Genomic DNA, 20,532 nt, shown 5'->3' with positions numbered 1-20,532 from the left:
GCGGCCGAAGTGATAGGACACCAGGGTTTGGAGCAAGCAATATATCTTTTCAGAGGATTAAAGTGCATCACTTTGGTCTTATTAACATTAGTATGAAGCCCAATTAAACTTTGTTATTAAATTAGGATGTGTCTTTTGGGTCACTATCGAACTGAGGGATTACTTAAGACTTCTCAATGAGGCATTTCAGAAAGGAAGGCAAATTATTCATAAATTTGTATGTCAGTGTTGTCAATGTTGTCAAGAACATATATTTAACGACGGCTAAAAACAAAGGACAGCAAGTGTAGTGCCCGATGAAGTGCCACATCGGGCACTACACTACTCCGCGCATTCAGAATTAAGATCCCCTAGAAATAGTGCATAGATGTGCTCATAATCTGTTCATGATTCTGATTTTAGTTGCTAGTTGGATTTAATAGTAAAAAAAAAATGGATTGCATACCATTCTGGATATTTCTTGATATCATAGGCTTTAACCTCTGACCAACCTCTGCTTTGTTACAGAAATTTATATTTTAATTGTAGAGTGTCATTTGAAATAAGAAGGTGAGAATTTTTCTCAAAATTGAAATTTAAGTTTCTAGTAAGATTAATAAAATCTATCATATTTTTAAAGAATGGTATAAGGGCTCTCTTAGAGAAATAATACAAAACAAACACGTTTTAGCAGATTAAGTGAGAAACATGAAACTAGATATCTCACAACCCAAAATAAATCTAATTAAGCACATTGCACCAGTTAAAATCACTTGGCGCTTGTATCATTTCGATCAAAGGGCCTTCATAACAATGTTTAAAATATAGCCGATGAAATTAATTTCGTTAGAAACTTAGATACTAGTTCTAGAAAAAAATGAATCAGCTAAAGAGTTTTTGATTTTGTATCATTTCTCTAAGAGGGTCTTCGTAACATTGTTTGAAAATGTGATTGATTTTATAAATCTTATTAGTAATTTAAGTTTCGATTTTGAGTAAAAATTTTCACGTTCTTATATCGAACGACAACCTACAGTTAAAAAGTAAATTTCAGTAGCAATAAAACATATAATTTAAGTTGTTTGACCAAATTCAAATAGCACGAGACCAATTTTTAATCCTTAAATACGATATTTTGATTTTTTATCATTTCTCTAAGAGGGTCCTCGTAACATTGTTTAAAAATATGATTAATTCTATTAGTCTCATTAGAAACTAAGGTTTCAATTTTGAGTAAATATCTTCATCTTCTTATCTCGAACGACAACCTACAGTTAAAAAATAAATTTCAGTAACAATAAAACGTGTAATTCAAGGCCATTCTTAATCCTGAAATGGGGTATTTTAGTAACCTACAAGTGTCTCGTAAATAGGGACAGCATATCCACAATGGCCATTGGAACTGCTTGGTGGACTGCTTGTATCTACAATGGCCATACTGACTACTTGGTGGACTGCTTGTGCATACAATGGCCATAGGAATCGCTTGGTGGACCGCTTGTATCCACAATGGACCTTGGAACCACTTGACGGGCTGCTTTAAGTGCCTATGGCCACAGGACACCTTGGTGGATCGACCAGTGGACCGGGGGTACCATTCAATAGCTTAAAAGGAAAGCACCGGTACCAGGATTCGATATGGCGTGGTGGCTGCCGTAGAGACCACATACTACTGAGCTGGTCAATATGACTAAATTGTGGGCTATTGATATGGGCGAGAGCTTATCAAAGAATTTATGGTTTTTAATCTTAGGAATAACGTGAGGGTAAGCTTTCCTCCAGAGTTGAGGCAACTTTTGCTCCTTGAAGCAATAATTGATAAGAAACTTTAAAGATATAGCTAGAAATACTATATATTGGGTTAGCAGTTTCACGGGTAGGTCGCCTGGATATGAAGTGCAGTTCTTTTTTTAGACTTTTCAGCTCATTGTAAATTCATATTGAGGTATTTCTATAGTTTATTCATCAGGAAGAATTTTTAATAGATTCTTCATGGACTGGCGTGTTAGTAGAACATATTTCTGTGAATAAGAGATTTCCTTCAGCAGACTACATTAAAGGCCTATCGTCTTTGTGTTTCTTCCAGTCACTATTAACGAGTTTTCCAGATAAATTTTTGGCTTCGGAGGGCAACTTATGGGAATTAGTAGTCAATAGTGGGGTCACTTTATCATTAGCATATGCTCTCGGAATGGCTCTGTTTACTTTCACAATATAATTGCGCAGCTTTTTGCTAATGCAACTTCACAGTTAGTGCAGTTGGTATTGGGTCATGATTAGCGCTTTTATTTTTTAGTTGAACTAAGGCTGATCGCTGTCACTCTCTACATTGGCTTTGATCTCGAAATATTTGTGATATTTCTATAGAAGTACCGAGTTCAGAACCTCAGTTTTAGGGTTAATGTTTATTTTCCGATGCGTCTCAACTTTGAGATCTTATCAGAATCGGAGATTCTGATACAGTGTCCAAAGGGGCTAATATGTTTTTTAGTCAAAGATTGGGATGTTACTTTAGCTTTTTCACTCTTGCGAAGTTGGCTTTAGCCTCCCAGAAAGTTACAAAGTCATCAGACATTTTGGAGTTGACCCAATGAACGTATTGGTAGGTAATGGTTGCAAATGTCCGTGAAATTTAGGTCGAGTATGCTCCCACTTTGATTTGTCGGAGTTGCCACTATTTGCTTCAGGTTGAGCATATCCACTATCTACTCCTTACTCATATGACTAAAATCTTTAAGAATGCTAAAAGCAAGAGCTTTATAATTTCGATGGATGTTGTCTATACATAATTGCAGATAATGAATCAAAATTTTCATATTCCTAACACTCTCGTGAAAGTACACTACCCTGGCCGTTGGCCAGGATAGATTTCTTAAAAGAAAGTATGATCTGCACTCGGCCCAAATCACTTCGTAACCAGAGTTACTACGCTCAATTGATAACTTGCAGGGAATGTCTTTTTCGGAAATAAAAACCAACACACACACCACGTCGTTCTAGGCAACGATCTTGCCTTATGTTGTGAAATGCCTTATAGCATTTAATACGACCGGTCTCTTCAGCTATGTCCCATCATCTAGTTACTGCTGTTATGAGGGTGCAAGTTTGTTTCATCAGGACCTGAAGTAAATCTATTTTGGTGTTCTATGACCGGGCATGTTAGAGTAATAAAATCGATAGTTTCGTCTTCGCTGAAAAGCACATTGGTTTAAGTGTCGGTGGGTTTGCATAAACTGTAGGAAGTACCAGGTCTTTATACCATGGTCGTACGGTTTTTATACTCCAGTAAACTACGGTCAAAGTCGTTGATCTGTCTACTCTCACGTCCTCTATAATTGGCAGAAATAGATAGTAGTTAAACCAAGCAGGATTAAGGGCAACGAAATATCGCATAAATTATGCTAAACTTGAGTGGTTTACAAGCAGCTGTTTACAGCGTTACCAACGTTAACTAAAAAAGTTATTGGGAAAATCACTGCTCTAGTTCATGATTAATTGGTCAAATCTATAACTATCACTAATTATACACTTTTTGATGTGTTTTTACATATTGCATGTATGTTTGGGAACAAAAGATGTTGTAGCGTGGCACCGTGGTCCAGGCAACATGGGGGCTCCATGTAGGACTTTTAGCTAGCTCCAAAATCATTTGCTTCCACAAAATTGTGGTCTTGTGGCGTTTGGTCATATTCAAACCAAAATTGTTGTTTTAGAGTACAAAAGAACTAAAATGGCGCTCTAAAGCGGCTTACTGTAAAAAGTGTATAATTAGTGATAGTTATAGATTTGACCAATTAATCATGAACTAGAGCAGTGATTTTCCCAATATCTTGGGTCGCAAAAAGCTTCCCTGACCATCATAACTAGAGAAACTGTGAGATTTCGTTTTTTTAATTGCTGGTAGAAATATAATTTCCAAGGCTTTTACTTAATTTCATTTTGCTTAACTAAGGCTATCCTTACTTATGTACTTTTATCAATGTTGCTCTCCATCTTAAAGGTTTTTCTCTCCCTTTTTAAAGTTTGCAAATTTTCTTATAACCATTGCTAAAGATAGCTTTAAACTTAAAGAATTTTACGTATTTGGAATCAGCAAAAAAGTCAAATCCATTTGACTCTATGGCAGGTGTGAATGGTGTGATCTTAGAGGTTTTTCTCTCCCTTTTTAATCTTTGCAAATTTTCTTATAACCATTGCTAAAGATAGCTTTAAACTTAAAGAATTTTACGTATTTGGAATCAGCAAAAAAGTCAAATCCATTTGACTCTATGGCAGGTGTGAATGCATTAAAAACAAGGCTCTTGCGAAAGAGAAGTGTGGAGAAAGTTTTTTCGGTGTACGAGTGGACCAAACCAAAGTTTACACATAAAAGCAATAAAGGATACCTAAATAAAAAGTTGCATCTGGACATATCTGATACAGTAATTCAAAATTTAATTCGACATTCGAAACGTACATCCCTATTTTTAAAATAAGTACGATGAATTGACTGTCCCAGTTTTTTTTTTTTTTTTTGGTTAACTCATTGGATCTTTGAGGTGCATAAGGCTGTAAAAAAAATTTCTAGTGGTTATTTGGTGACCTTTCGTTACTTCCAAAAATACTTAGAAAATATGCTTCGGTTACTAATTTAGTTTTTCCTGACCTTACGGCCTAAAAAAATCTTCTTTATTCAAAAGGCCGATATTCTGTAATAAGTTAGCTAAACAACTAATGGAAGCCAATAATATGTACTCATCTTTACATCCTAATAACTTGATTTTCATACGGAACGTCACTGCTAATTTCATTTTGCTTGTTCTTTTCAATTTTTATGGAATTTTCACTAGCAGAAATTTTTTAGTTCTTCTTTGTGCATCATATTAAATAATTTTCCACTAAATCAAAATTTGTCATGTGATGATTGTTCTTTAGGCTGTTAATACTTTACCAGCCGTGACATTTCTAAGCCAAGATCTATTTTCGTAAACAAATTTTATTTCAGTGTTTGGCATTGGTAGCTTAATTTATTCTGGCCTTGACTTTGGACAAAATTTCGAAATAAGAGAAGACTCTAGCTGCCAGAAGTTACTACGAGCCTTATCACCTTTAACGAAATCCGTTTTCACATTTATTCAAATGTATTTCATCTTTCTGAATTCTAAGGTAAGGAGTGTTGCTCTTATAACATTGGACTGTCATTCGACTAATTATAACATTGGACTAATAATAACATCGGATTGTCAAATGAAAATTAGACATTGTAGTCTAAAATAGTTCTTGATCGTCTGAGGGTTATTTAAAGCATCTCAAACTATTGAATTCCGTTGAGGTCAAACAGTTTTTTTAGAGGACCGGCGGAGGGAAGAGACTCTAATTAAGGAATATTTTTAAAATAGCTATTATATAGTAATATAAAAAGCTCAAACTCTTGCATTTACGGTTTTTTTTTGGGGGGGGGGGGCTACGCTACTTATACCACCAATTCAGTGTATCTGGGTCGCTCACATCATAGTTATAAATGGGTCTAATATTGAAGAATGAGCGACTTTTTTTGTCCCAAATAGTTAAAATTCAATCTTAACGTTTCAATATTCTGGCTATAAACAACACTGTCATCAACAAAAAACACAAAACTGAACGAAGAATTCAAAAACAACCTTAAAATTTTCCTGTTTATTTGATTACTATTTTCAAATATAAGAGAATACAATAATGAAATTTTTTTCAACTTAACTACTTATTATATCTGTATATAAAAAGCACTCTAAAAAATTCGGTTGGGAGGAGGGGCTAGACTGAAGAAATTTCATGTCAAAGATATATAAAATTAGACTGATTAAACCTCACTATAAATATATAGTCCAGTGATTGTAGTGAACTGAATTTGGTCTGCAACCTCCAAATTTGGTTACTCAATCAATTTAGAGTATTTTTTTACTTGAGCTCAGGCAGTAATCTCTCTAACTTTGTCCTTGGTCGGAATAATACGGGCTGGGTAAAAAGCTGCTATTTGTTAATCAAGGCAGCTTGGTGGTCTCAAAGATGATTTTCTAGAACATTCCTTATATTAGAGATTTGGATGCTGGTTGGAAGATTTTTACTAAATAACTTTGCACTACATGCAAGGGATTGATCATACATAAAGCTTGGAAGCAAAATATTCTTATAAACTTCCTCAATAAATCGAAAGTCTTTGTGAAACATTTCATGGGCTTTATCCGCCATGGCCAAAGGAACAATGCCGAAGAACACTGTGAATAGCTTCAGACGTTCCTGAGATTGTCTGTTTGCTGCTTTTCTTCCATTTACAACACTATGAGCTTATTCACATTATTTTAAAAGGATATTGAAGATTCTATTACTTTGAATAAATACGAATTATCGGGGCGAGCAATAAGCATCAGGAAAAAAAAGTCACGATAATAAATGCATATTTCATTGTGCATCATTTTCATTTGTGATTCGTTGTGATGGTCGTTGTCGCATATCTTCTAACCGCGTATTTCGTTGTGTTTTGCTTTCGTTCATCATTACCTGATATATTTTTCAATATCTTGGCCATTAGTACCGTACAACCATAGTATTATTCTTTAATTTCAAGTTAAATAGTGGTAAATCAGCAATTTAATCTGAATTAAGAGGTTCTGGCGGAAATTAAATTCCTCCTTCCTGTTTTGATTTTTCTTGTAATTGTTTTGTTGGTGATTCGATGCAAGTCTCACTGTCACTTGTCTTCTAACCGCAGATTTTGTTGTGAGTTATTTTTGCTTTTGTTTTCATTTGTGATTTATTATGATGCTTGTTGTTGTACATCTTATAGCTAGAGATTTTTCTGCGCTTCATTCTCATTCATCGTTACCTGGGACATTTCCCATGCCTTTTGCTTTAGCTGTTCGGGTTTTTAGTTTCTTGGGGAAGTTTTATCTTTTCCCAAGCTCCTCTTGGGTTGGTCTTTTTACCTCAAAAGTTTCGATCTGACCGGATAAAAACAATGTTTTGCCGACTCCGGGGGGCCACAAATTGACAAAACTTAATCCTTTTCAAAACAGTTTTTCCTCCTAAGTCCGTTCTGTCGAGTACAAATTTGTATATTATGGATATCAGGGATCAATCTGCCATAAAAAAAATAAAATAAAAAATTGAATAAATAAAAATTGCAAATGAGGTTTCTAAGACCAGCGAAAATACTGGACTAACAAAGCGAATATTTCGATAGGACAACCATCTCCCTTCTTCAGTGCTGTCAGAGAAATTTGAAAAAAATAAAATAAAAAAAAACGTGGACGAGGCAACTTGAATAAGACCAAAGTGACCAAATCAAAACAGAGTGTAAAGCCTAGAGAAAAAAAAACAAATGAGAACAAAAATCGGAAGAATTAAAAAAAAACAAAAAAGTCAGAAATCAGCAGAAATAACAAATAAGTAAAATTCAAGATTACCGAAATATTCGCTTTGATCTTGCCTCTGTCTCCATGTAGCTTTAGACCCGATTAGGAAAAACCTACCTGCGGTTTTGCAAATTGTGTTCGGGAATTTTTTTTTTTTTTAGCAATTTCTGGACCCCATTCGCTCCAACCTGTTTCTTTACATTAGGATCCCCTTGGCAAGGAATTCGAGGCTATAACCTTGAAGTTGAAAAGGGTCGACAAATCTTCTGGTCTGTCATCGCTTGACTCTTCAGCTTCCAATAAAAATGAATGGTCCCCTTCGTCCATGCAACGATTTTTTTAAATTCCAAGCCAACTGAAAAAAAAAATCTAGCCCCTTTGCAAAACCTAATTTCGCAGAGTTGAACGTGCCCAAAACCAAAATTTCTGTTGTAGGATCCATTTGACTCAGGACTTAAATTTTTAAGTTTCTACTTCTTCAGAAAAAGACTTTATTTTCCCTTTTATTGGCCTTATTTTCAGTTCAGTTTTTTTTTCTCTTTTTCTTATGACTTGAAGTCTTCTTATCTCAAGCAATTTTATGTACAAGTTTCATCCAATTAATTTCTTTTTTAAGGGGCCATGACCCCACTATAAATATCATTCTGTACATTCGGGTCCCTTTAACCCAGCAAATTTCGGGCTTAAGTTTCAAGCTGTTCAGAAAAAAATGGCCCTTTTCGCTGTTTTTGGGGGAAGACCAATGTTTTTCTTTTCTTATCTGCATGAGTCCTGTTGACCCATCCATTCAAGGATGTGAATTTGGAACTCCCAGGATAAACAAGTTGTCTGGTTACTTTTCGGAGGGGATCATGCCCCATTTTTTTTTTTTTTTGGTTCCTCTTGGACCGGGGACCTATCGCTGTAAATTTTATACTGGTCTGGGACAGTATGCCTTTTGGAATATTCCCAGGCCCTCTCACACCCTCCCTTCTTCAAACAAAACTTGTGGTCCCTTTGGCCCAGGCAACGATCCTCGAAGTTTAAAATTTCTCAGAGCCAATAGGAAAAACTGATTTTGGCCCTTTTTTGAGTCGCAGTTTAGAGGGTGACCCATGCCCTGAAACTAAAATTGTTCTTTTGTGTCGAAGCCCACTTGAATAGGAACTCACGGTTTTAAGTTTCTAGGCGTTCAGAAAAAAAGTTTACTGGCCCTTTTTAGGGCGGTTTTTTCAGAGAAATTAATATTCTTGTTGTTTTAATGTTTTATTTTTTTTATTTTTTGGATGAACAATATCTTCTTGACTCATGAACTGACAGGTATAAATTTTGAGCCAGTTGGTCTGGGTGAGCCAAAAATAGCAGTTGATCAATCCTGGAACTATGGGTTCATCATCAAGGATGGCATTGGATTCCCGCTTTTATAGAACTACCCGTGCTCATTAAAGGTATATTGTTCTGCCTTACTTTAGCACTTTGGCCGAACGTCATCTTCATCGTTAAAGTCAATTTGGACATCACTTTGAAATAAAACACTTCCTGATACAATTTTTGATATTATGCTTGAGAAACGCAAAGCTTGTAATCCAAAAGCTTGGGATATCCCCGCCGAGTTGAACAGGAACAGAAGGAAATGGAAAGCCAAATCTTTTCAGATAGCTATCTTGTCTCATGGCTTCCAAATCTTTTCTATGATTACGCTAAATGCTATTTTAATAACTAAATGATCCTTAATGTATGATCCTTATTAATACCTATTGTACTACCCATCGTATTGACTATCTAAACCCAAATTTGTTATTTCAGTTTTCAATGTATCAGACGACACGCCAGCATATGCATAAAATTTACCAGTGAAAACTTGAGCGATGCACATGCAGGGTTAGCACCCCTAGTGATTTTATTTATATTGCCTAAACAAAAAAATTACTAAGTAACTCACTAAAAAAAAAAATTCTCACTAGATTATTGAAGAAGATCATTAAATTAACCAAAAAATCACGAAACAACCCTGAGCATAATAGGTTTTTAGTTTTGTTAATAGGGTTCACAAGCCTGTTCGCGCTGAAAGTTTGTCGCTATTTAAGGAAGGTAGTGTAGGTACACTGTTTTGCACAGCGCAGTATATTGATACATTTCCCTACAGGCAGGGCCGGAAAAAGGGCGACTGGAACGATTGGACCCAATCGGGCCCTGCATTTGAAGGAACCCGCACTGCCATCAAAATGAACAATTGGTTTTCGAAACTGTGAAGTGTTCTTAAGAATTCTCGTCAGCGTTACTTCTGGAGAGAGATCAATTTTTAGGCTAAAACCAATAAAAAAAACTATGTAATAACAACTATAAATCAGGATAGACTAAACAGTTTAGCAATCGTGTTGATTGAAAGTAAAGACGCAAGGAAAATCGATTTAAAACCGTTTTAGAAGCATTTGCAGAACAAAAATTTAGAAATGTGTAAATTCATATGTATGTATTTGGTGATGTAAATTTCAAAACGCATTTTAAGCAGTTTCATAATAAAGAGGGGACACAAACGTAAATTAACGTTAGCACTAAAACGATTATAAAAGAGGACAAAAACGTAAACTCAAAATGAATAAAATGGACCATCAAACGAGACAAGATTGAGAAAACAACCTGAGAAATGTAAATGCACTCAAACTTATTTAGACCATTTTTACCCACAGTATATTTTAGGTACCCCTTCTCAGTCACCGGAAAAAGTAAACTAAAGCTTAAATATAAATGAAACTGCCAGTTCTAGAGTTAAAGGGCCGTTTTATTTTTTGTTGGCCGGCCGCGTACCCCCTGCAATTATCGTATACCCCCAAGGGGTACGCATACCACAGTTTGAGAACCACTGACCCAGACTATTAAAGGTGACAAGACTAATCCAAGCAGATACGGCCATTGCATCACTCAGTATACATTAAATTGTATAAAAATAGTACAATTCTTATTTTTCTAGATTTTTCGTAAAAAATATCCATCGGTTGCCAGTTTTGGTCTAATGCATTTGGTTGCAACTAATCTTTGTGTCTGGCTGAATGTCATTGTCCAGGAAACAAAGCACGAAATCCTTGAATTTCTAGCCAATCATGATCCTAGCACTGACGGCCAATTACGTGAGTAGTTTCTGATTTCCTAAACCAATTTTTGCTCTTTTAAAACGTTGTTATTCATGACATCGTTCGTCAATTATGCAGAGGGCATACGCTACTCTCTTAATTTTACAAAGAGATTAAAATAATTCGAAGAAAAGGAACTGAGTTTACGAAGGGGCTATTATGTGCTGTCGTTTTAGCACGTTTTTCTTTTATCTTCTTAATAACCAGATCTGCAAATATTCTTTTTTCAGCAATTGATTCTGCTAACTAAACCTAATCAAGTTTGAATTAACCTTGGTATCGAAAAATTGTACCTATCATCTGTGATGGTCAACGTATCGTTTGCTGTAATAAAAAAGGATGCATATTTGAACTCTGTATCTCTGTTTCCGTAAAATTTTTTTCGTCACTAACAAATTTATACGAAGGAAGACGTTCTAGGTGATTTCCAGATGAACAAGTTGTTGCGTGAACAACTATTGGCGTTCCTGTCCCGTCAGATAAAAGTCCCTTTTCTTTTGCGTATAGATTTATCTATAAGAGAATTTGATTTGCACTTTAAACTCTTGTAGAGCCTACCCTATTTTCAATGGCAGATAAATGTATTAATTTCGCAAGAGGAAATAAATTCGCTTTCCATTAACATTCAATTTTAGTCATCTCATAGACTAGCTGAATCTTGCCATTGACTTGTAATTTATGGATAATGCAACTTCAGTATTGGGATTCAATAGACTTGGTCGGCTCAATTCGACACTGGTTGGCGAAAAAGGTGAGCTTACCTCTTTGATGTATATACAGTTGGTTAGATCGTCCATATTCGGAGTTAATCTTGATGGAGTGTTTGATTTGACACATTAGCAAATGAAAGTGAGTTATATTTCTACGATTGTTACTGATTGTTTTCCCCCAACCCTGATAGTATTGGGAAGAGAGTATTTGGAGTTACCATCATTCACAATATATACTTGAGGGTGCGTAACCCTCCTCAGATATATTTACATATAAAGGTTTGATGACACAGACCGTGGTATCGTTGTCCAAATATTCTAGCACATACTCCCCACAGATGGTACACTTGTAGTAGCCACACTGGTCGTCACTGCGGCAACTGTGCAGCACAAATACCGGTGAGGGAAGTACTTGCAGAATCTCTGGCGCGTCGGAGTTCGTGTGACACCGTGGACTGCGTTACTTACACTTGTGGAATCAAGACTGACGTTGTTATCATTAGAATACGAATAACAACTATTGGTCGAACAGCAAGTTCTCCGAAGAATGTTGCTCAATCCCACTTTTTAAGGCTATAGTGAAACATATTTAAAGATGGTCGGTTCGTCTTTTATTGACAGAGGACGATTGGTTGTCAAAAATTCTTTTGGGCAATCCAGCTAGAACCAAACGAAAAGCAGTACTTCCTCTAATAGGGTGAAAAGATGTGATAAAAAGGTTTAGAATGGTAAGGAACCTCATGAGAGGAGGTAAGAGTAAAGCTCTGGGCACAAAGGGTGCCACTGTATTGACCTCAGGGGGCTTATTGCTGTGATGAGCTATCAGTGGTAGTTTATCAATAGTAATAGTAGCATCAGAAGTAGTATTTTGGTTTTCCAGCGATTAGGTGTATGAGCATGATGTCGCAGAGCACTGGCAGAGTTTCAGCTTTGTACTGCAAGCCTTGGCTTTGGTTCTCACCGATAGCAGAGTTCCTAACGCTAATTTCATTTGTTTTTGTTTTCCACTTTGCAAAGTATTTACTAATATCTTGTTATATATTCATTGCTATCTATAATTGTTATCTTATGCACGAGCTTACAATTTTTATTGGCCTATTTTTTCTTCGAAGAATTATTTAATTTGTAATACTTTTTAGCTTATAAATTGGTTGGTTCCTTGAGTCACGATAGTACACAAAATAACACTGCCATTATGAATTTTCATGGTAATGTGAGGCACAAGAGAGGATCTTTGGAGGATGAATGCAGAAGGACGAATATTGTTGGCTCCATCATTCAAGATGCAAGTCCATTTTTATTTCCATGTGCCATCGAATATTCTCTGCTTTGTGCAGCATTCATGTAAGTTGTTCATTCATCTGTTTATTCACGTCGTTTATTTGTACTAAAAAATATAGATCAAACAAAATTAGAAGGCAAATCGTCACCGGGAATTATAACTTATAAGGGGGTCAAGAAAAAGCAAAGGGACAGAATGGAAAGAGTAAATCGACAGAGAAAAAACTAATGGAACAGAGATTTCTGTAATTTATATAATTACTTAAAAGACAAATGTGAGGCGGGAACAAAACTAGACAAGAAATAAGAAGAAGAGATTCCAGTCTGAAGTGACAATGACAGGGTAAGAAAAAAACATGGTTAAAACAGCACAACAGAAATTAAGAAACCTAGGAGCAAAGAGCGAAATCATAACGTTAACAAATTAAAACTTACTTTTTATTTTCACTTTACATTGGGATCAAGATGGAAGAACCACTTTTGCCAAATAGAGACTCGTATGTTCTGCACACTAGTTTAGCCTTAACTACTTTATCATTTAAAAAAAGGTTAAAAACAAGTAACTTACTTAGTTTAAGAGAATTTCATGCTGGATCATAAGAAATTTATAAATTTAATTAGAATCCAAATGTCAACACTTAAAAATTTAGCATTCTTTGATTTTGGAGTTCAGCTGGGTAAAGCTGTCCTAAAAAGAACATCAATGGTTCTACTAGAGAACGGTATTCGCCGTCACCTCTGGATTAAAGTAACCTCCCTGGAAAACAAATTATGAGTGATATAAGCTGTTGATATATCAGTTTCAAAAGAAAGGATTTTTTTTCACTTTAGGTTATAGGAGATCTACCCAGCATTACACAGATTTGTACATTGGTACACACCTATAGGCCTAGGTTAGTTTTCTAAATCTCTGGATAATGAAAGAGATGAAAATTCTGTTGCAAGGAAGCTATGTGGATCTCAGGCAGTCAGGGACCACAAGGGACGACAAACACAGCATTTTTTCTATTTTCAAAAAGATTTCAGAGTTTCATTTAACAGGTTGGTAACTCAGAATGAGCTGTCACTAAGTCGAGCAAGATTATGGTTTTGATCTCCATCCTCTGAAACATGTTAGTTAGTTAGAGCATTAAGTTGAAACTTTCAAGGCATTTCTAGGGGGATGTTGAACTACTCAAAATGCGCATTAAATGTAAATACACGTGTTACGCCGGATTTAGGATAAATAAAAAAAAACTTGTCTCTATAGTTCCCCTCCGCTAATGTAACGTCTGGCCGGTAATGCACCAATATCTCTTTGCCATTCTGTCTGTGAAGTTGAATTTTCATGTTCTGGACCTTCATGTTCATTAAACCGAGAAAATAGTGAAAAAAAAATATCAAAGCAATGTTAAAATACAGAAAAAACCGGTTAATACCCTTAAAAAATAGAAGCATTACGCCGAATTTAGGAAAAGTATCAAGAAAAAAGAATCTGTTATGAGTTAATAAAATAAATTCTCTATTGCCCCCCCCCTCCACCAATGTAATGCTTGGCCGGTAACGCCCCAATATAGCTTTGCCACTCTGTCTGTGAAGTTGGATTTTCATGTACCGGGTTAAAAAAAAAATGAAATAATACAGAGGAAAATCAATTAAAACCAATCAAATCTTGAACGTCGAATTTAATAGGAATATCAAGAAAAAAGAACTTGTCTGGAGTTTATAAAATAAAGTGTCTATTGGCCCCCTCCACCAGTGTAACGCTTTGCCGGTATTACCCCCTGTCACTGTGCCCCTTTGCCCTCGAAGTGAGTTTAAAAGAGATTCGTATATCGACCACAAAGGCTAAAAGAACCAGGGTCCAAGAAAGGGGTATAGACACTTTCCTTTAAAAAATATATAATTTAAAAAAAAGAAAAAATCCGCTAACCCCCCCCCAAATCTAGAATTGTTTCGCTGGATTTAGGAGTAATATAAAAAAAGGACTTATTTTTATTGTACCCCTTTTGCCTATGTAACGCCTGGCCGGTAATGAAGCAATATCGCTTTGTCACTCTGTCTGTGAAGTTGAATTTTCACGTCTTGGACCAATTACCCCTTTTGCCTATGTAACGCCTGGCCGGTAATGAAGCAATATCGCTTTGTCACTCTGTCTGTGAAGTTTAATTTTCACGTCTTGGACCAATTAAATATAGAAAATAGTAAAAATGTTAAAATAAGGAAAATGATCAATTAAAACTCTCAAAATCTGGACCCCTAAATCCTAGAAAATAATACAAATATGAAACAGATGTTAAAATATGGAAAGAAAAAAAGAAACTGGAATCTAGTATGCACTTAGTTATCAATACTTTCAAAATATAAACCAAAAAATTCTAATTCAAAGAAAGTCAACCATAAAAGCCTAAATTCTCCCTGGAATTTCTAGTATAGCTACATTAGAGCCATGAATCCATAGCAATAGTTTGGGGAAGTAAAAGTCCTGTCTATACGTTGACGCTAGCGCCATGAATCTCAAGCGCCCACCCCCTTTATTAACTCATGTTACCTTGACAATAAAATTTTGATGTAAATTGACAGGATATAAATTTTGAATAGCCCTAGTTCATAAATAAAACCTTCCAAAAATGCTAAAATGTCTGTATATTTCATATATTCTACCGAAAATTATGAAAAAGAGGGATATATGTTTGGGCTTTCCCATATTCTCCCTTAGTTCTTCTTGCCTAGGAATGACGCATGGACAGATAATAAATAGACTTATCTATTAACAAATGAACTAACATCACTTTTATACAATCCTAACAACCGTGTTAGTGCTAGAGTGGCGGCCTTTAACTCGAGTAAGCAGCCAGTACGATTTTCTATGTTTTTGTTTCAACGCTAAAATAACAAGTGTTTTAGTAGTTTTAACATTTGAGTCTAACGGTTGACCTTAAATATTTCAGCTATGTTTGTAGTCAACACTACTGTGTTTCTTTTGAAATGTAAGATTTTTTATATTCTTCTTGCTCTTTCGCACTTTTACTCTTCTTGCCAAAATCATGTATGCGTTCTAACAATTCCTAATGGCAGTGAATGCTCATCACTCTCTTTAAATATCTCTCTCTCTCTTCTTACTCTCACTCACTCTTCATTTTATTTCTCTTTCTTTCTATATCCGTATTTTTTTTTAGTTTTAAACATCACCTTCTTCCAGGTACGAAATGTGGAAAACAGGAGTGCCCAAAAAGGGGTACTCTACTCCTGGAACACCGGGTGACGACTTTTATAATGGAATACAGCGTTCCTCTCATCAATATTCTGCTGACTGTACAAGTGCCAATAAGGGATTATTTGCAGGAATTCTTGTCCTGGTTCTTTCCATCATCAGCACAATCATGTTTTTTGTATTAATCAACAAAGAAGATTACAAGTCAATGGCTGTACTTGAAATCAACATTGCAGAATTGTCACTCTACATCTTGATGTTTTTTGCCACTATCCTGGGAATATTTCAGGTTTTTATTGTCTTTTTTGTCGAAGTTAGTAGCTATTGGATGTTAACAATTACTTCTTAAATGCACAAGCTTTATTTAGTAATTTAGTGCTCATAAAGATCATAAATACTGGAATTATCACTAAGTGAAAGTCGTTCCAGCACTTTCAAAAATATGTTTGATTATTTTCTAGATTTTGGCTTCAATCACAGTAATATTTTGCATCGTCTTTCCTATCACTAATGTAGTTTTCAAGTAGACCAACTCAGGGACTTATGGTAAGGGAGGTGCGACACTGCCGATAGAGTATATCAATTAACTGACAGTCTACCAGTTATAAAACATTTCACGCTTTGTTGATAAAACCTTTCGGAATCCATTCTGGCCATGTCTACTTTTCATGGGTGCAGAATCCGATCGTTTAACTTTTAACAGACTCTTAATTTTATGAAGTCACAACAATATTACCTAAATACAAGAATTGATATTGAAGACACTCAAAAACTGTTTTTGTCCTCAAACAAATGAATATTTTTAGGATGACTAATCTGCTCTAAAATGCACTCAATAACCCAAAAAGTGAACGCCAAAATAATCTGTAAAATTCTTACCAAATACCTGGTGCGCTGTAGTAAAAATCGTATTTGCATCCTTTTTCTAAAATTTATTCGATGTCTGTTTTTTCATAACCTTAGTCCTCTTAACTGTTCAAATATTGAAGATGCAACTGCATAACATTCATAAAAGGCTGAACGAGCTATCTAAATTTTCGTAATGCCTATGAAAATAGGTCTCTGTTCTCCAGAAACCTGACAAACAGTAGAGGAACAAAACTATATACAAGTTATAAAAATTCAAAACTATAAAAAGTCTGTTGATAACATCGGTCTGACAAAAAATATATAAAATATGTCAATCATGCGATCAGCTTAAAATTAAAACTTCAAGTTTGAAATAACGGAAGGGTAACTACATTCCGGAAAGTTATGACGTTGATAGACTCTAGGATGAAAATTTGAGAGAAAATTTCCAGGAATAGCTGAATTCTAAACTGGAGAGTTTAAAATTTGGCAATGTAGAAGAGTAATTTTAGTAAAATAATTTTTGAAATTGCAGATGATGTCTTAGGAAGGAAGCTGGGCACACAGCTAGGAATATTAGTGAAAAGGCTTATTTTTCAATAGAGAGGAGAAGGGGCTTGTACGGGAATTATCTGAGTGATAGATCATATGAAAATAAGAGGAACTTAAGAAGGTCGAGAAAGCATCAAAATTTAAACTAAGGATGTGTAAAGTGGAGACCATGGATAAAATTGCCGAGGATCTAGAAGATGCAGCTAGACGGCATTATAGTAAAATATTATACTGGCATTTTAATAAATTGAGATGGAGTAGTCAATCCGGACTTGTCCCAGTTAATGATAGAAATGAGGTCATAAGTAGTGGTAAGGAAAGAGTTAAAGAGAGATTCGCAGAACATTTTGAGAATGGCCTAAACCGGGATAGAGTTGCACGAAAAGATATAGAGGAAAATGAAAAAGTTTGTGATGCCTTGGATGTGAAGGAAGATTTGTTTTGTGAAGAAGAAATAGCTACTGTACTAAAAGGATTAAAAATAATGAGGCCCCAGGTGCTGATAGTGTGGTAAGTGAGTCTTTTAAATATAGTGGCTCTGGGGTTAAAAATAAGTTACTGAAGATTATGAATATGATTTTTGAAAAAGGGGATCTACCTAGCGATTTTAGGAAACCCCTAATTAAACCGCTGCATAAGAAAGGTGATAAAAATGAGTGTGGTAATAATAAAGGTATTAGCCTTTCTAGGGCTATAATGAGAGAAATGTTGAGATGACTAGGGCACGTTCTGCGGATGAAGGATGACGAATCACCGAAGATTGTTATTTTTGGCCAGCCATCTAAAGCTAAACAGAAAACAGGTCGTCTGAAGTTGGGCTGGGAGGATGTCGTAAAGAAAGATATAATGGAAATGGGAACTTCCTGGGAAGGTGTAAAGAGGGAGGCTTTGGATTGATTAGGATGGAGGAGAAGCGTACGTAGCTATGTTGGCGTAAGGCGGCTTGATGCTGTGGTGAGTTGTTAGTAGTAGTTGTAGCTATCCAAAAAGTTTAATTTTTTAAGACTAAAAATAAAAGTGTGGGGTGCTCATGAGGAATTGAATGACTCTTAATGACAAACTTTATGTTATTGAAATGCCCCGCTGTCGATTTTAGACTTGAAATCTGTCATTTTTTCTTGCGTGGCAGAAAAAAAAATATATTTATTCCTATTTAGCGTATTTGAAAATAAAGCGGATTGTTTTGTTGAATCTTTTGTATTTTAGTCTTATTAATTTTGGTTTGTTAGTCCTGCATACTCACAGAAATTTGCATGTGTGCTTTCTTCCTTTAAGTACATTTTCACCTTTCGTGCTCACAAAGATTTTTATGCATAACTTTTACTGTTCAAGACCATTTCAAAGTCTTTAACTGTGAGTGTCAAACGCCATTATTGGCTGTAGAGTTAATACCAAAGAATATGGGTAACTTATAAGAGTGGAAACCGGCACTAGTGTTGGCAAGAAAAAACCTCAATGCCAACTAGCGTCTGGAGACACTTGGCATTTTTTGAAGCTTTGTAATCGTTTTTCTGTCAGGAACAGAGATCTGACTCTTATTACTACAGTAATTTTACCAACTACATAGATTAAATTAATCATTCTCACTATTAAACTGAAAAAAATGCTTAGCGTCGCCAAACGCTAGATGGTGTCGAGTTTTTTTTGGTCGTTGCTAGGTTACTTATACTCCTTGGCTGCTACTTCTTGAATTGACCACACCTACCCTCCTTGAGAACAAGCAATCACGCATTAACGGCGCATAAATTCTTTAAACACTTTTTTCTTTGTTGATGTGAGCGACCTAAAATTGCCTGTGTAGTGTGGGTCACAGGCCCTCTAGCATATATCATCTTCATTAGATATAAATGTGATTTTTTAGCTTAGTTGGAGCATGGGAAGTGGGTGAAATGCTGATTACCATAGTTAATCCTTTTACCTTACACTTGTCTTATCTACAAAGATCAACTTAAAAAACACTTAAAAAGGGCAAACGTTTTTTTTTTGCACTACGAAAAATATCTGTCCCAGCATTTGTAAAACTTTATGATGCTGTGGAAGGCCATGGAAAACAACCAAAACCAGTGAGGAAACAACCACGACTATGTTATAAAAACGAAGTGTACATATGGAATGAAGTGACAGTTGAAGTGATTTAAAACCATTAAAAAAAATTAATCATTTCTAAAAACCCTGAGATACAGAATAAAAAGAGGCAAATGATCATTAGGCTTTCTTTAATAATTTTGTGTTAAGAGTTTCAGGTAAAGGTCTAGGATCGGGGCTATTGAGAAGGAAGCAGGTTAAAAAAATAATTCTTATTTCATAGCATGAAGAATAATTGTAGCTAAAATATTTTGACTACAGCACAACTATACTTACCCCTCCCCCCACATCGCCACTTCTCCCCTTAATGTGCAAATTATATATTTCCCGGGCATTCAGCCGTGCGTCACTCTTATTTTTCCGGTTCTTATTTCGTCAAAATTGATTCAATTTATGTTGTACAACAGAAAGCCATGATGGAATGCATGGGAAATATATAATTTAGGTTATATACTTGCAAATCAGGGGGGTGGTGGTAAAGCACAATGGAGCTGCAGTTAAAATGTGCTAGCTATAACCATTCTACGTATTTTGAAATAAGAATTGTTTTCTTAATGTGCTTCCTTCTGAATAGCCCCAGTTCTAGACCTTTACCAAATTTCATTAAATTAAAAAAAATGTAGTGGAAATATAGAAGTTCAGAACACATAATTTTTACTGTAAGAACTGATCTTTTTGCTTTTCTCTTTCAGGTCCGCAAGCTTAAATTTCATGCCACAAGAAAGTTGGGTCTCGACAAGACTTTACTAGCAATAGCATTAACTGGTGTTATGATTTACAACTCATTTACTGTTATTGGTAGTTACTTTGACTGGGATGCATACTCAACAATCGTCCTTGTTACAGCGCTGATGGATATGATACAAGTGAGTACGTTTTTGTTAGAATTTGTAGTAGGCTATTCAGCCTCCGTGCATTAACCACGGATTAATAGTCAAAAATATAGATTTCAGGAATTCGACAATTTATTGTCGTGACTGGATGAAATTTTTTTTTCTGATTGACACATGAAATGGCATATTAATAGTAAATAATTATAGAAATCTATGATTAAACAGTTTGAATAATAATATTAGTCTCACAAATCCTTAAATACCAACTTTGATGAAAATCAAACTCTATTTATGAAATTTATTCTTAACATATTTTAATTTTGGACTTATTTGATACAATATTAACCTTAGATATGAAATAACAAACTGAAAATCCTTCTTTGTCAGCTTTGGTGAAAATCAAATGTTATTTGGTGAAAATAGATGATTGGTGTTTGACTTTGAACTTCTTTACTGTGACAGCCACCACAAATTTATAATCCACAAATTTTGAATGATGAACTACGATGGCAGTCAAACATTATTTGTAAAATATGCCTATTTAGTCCATTTTTGATTATCAGCAATTTT

General features: G+C 35.2%; 1 protein-coding gene across 1 annotated transcript in view; it reads left to right on the top strand.

Moving 5' to 3' along the window:
- LOC136036550 (proton channel OtopLc-like) overlaps positions 1 to 20,532 on the top strand; it is an 80,398-nt gene that overhangs the window by 38,120 nt on the left and 21,746 nt on the right. Inside the window, exons 7-11 of the mRNA XM_065718853.1 lie at positions 4,964 to 5,124; positions 10,300 to 10,456; positions 12,309 to 12,513; positions 15,632 to 15,932; positions 19,822 to 19,995. Of these exons, the coding sequence (XP_065574925.1) occupies positions 4,964 to 5,124; positions 10,300 to 10,456; positions 12,309 to 12,513; positions 15,632 to 15,932; positions 19,822 to 19,995 (998 nt within the window). The remainder of the gene's footprint in view (positions 1 to 4,963; positions 5,125 to 10,299; positions 10,457 to 12,308; positions 12,514 to 15,631; positions 15,933 to 19,821; positions 19,996 to 20,532) is intronic.

Source organism: Artemia franciscana, chromosome 15 (genome assembly GCF_032884065.1).
Source record: "Artemia franciscana chromosome 15, ASM3288406v1, whole genome shotgun sequence".
NCBI classification, from domain to species: Eukaryota; Metazoa; Arthropoda; class Branchiopoda; order Anostraca; family Artemiidae; genus Artemia; species Artemia franciscana.
Note: the sequence above shows the minus strand (reverse complement) of the source record. Positions and strands in the feature narration are given on the sequence as shown.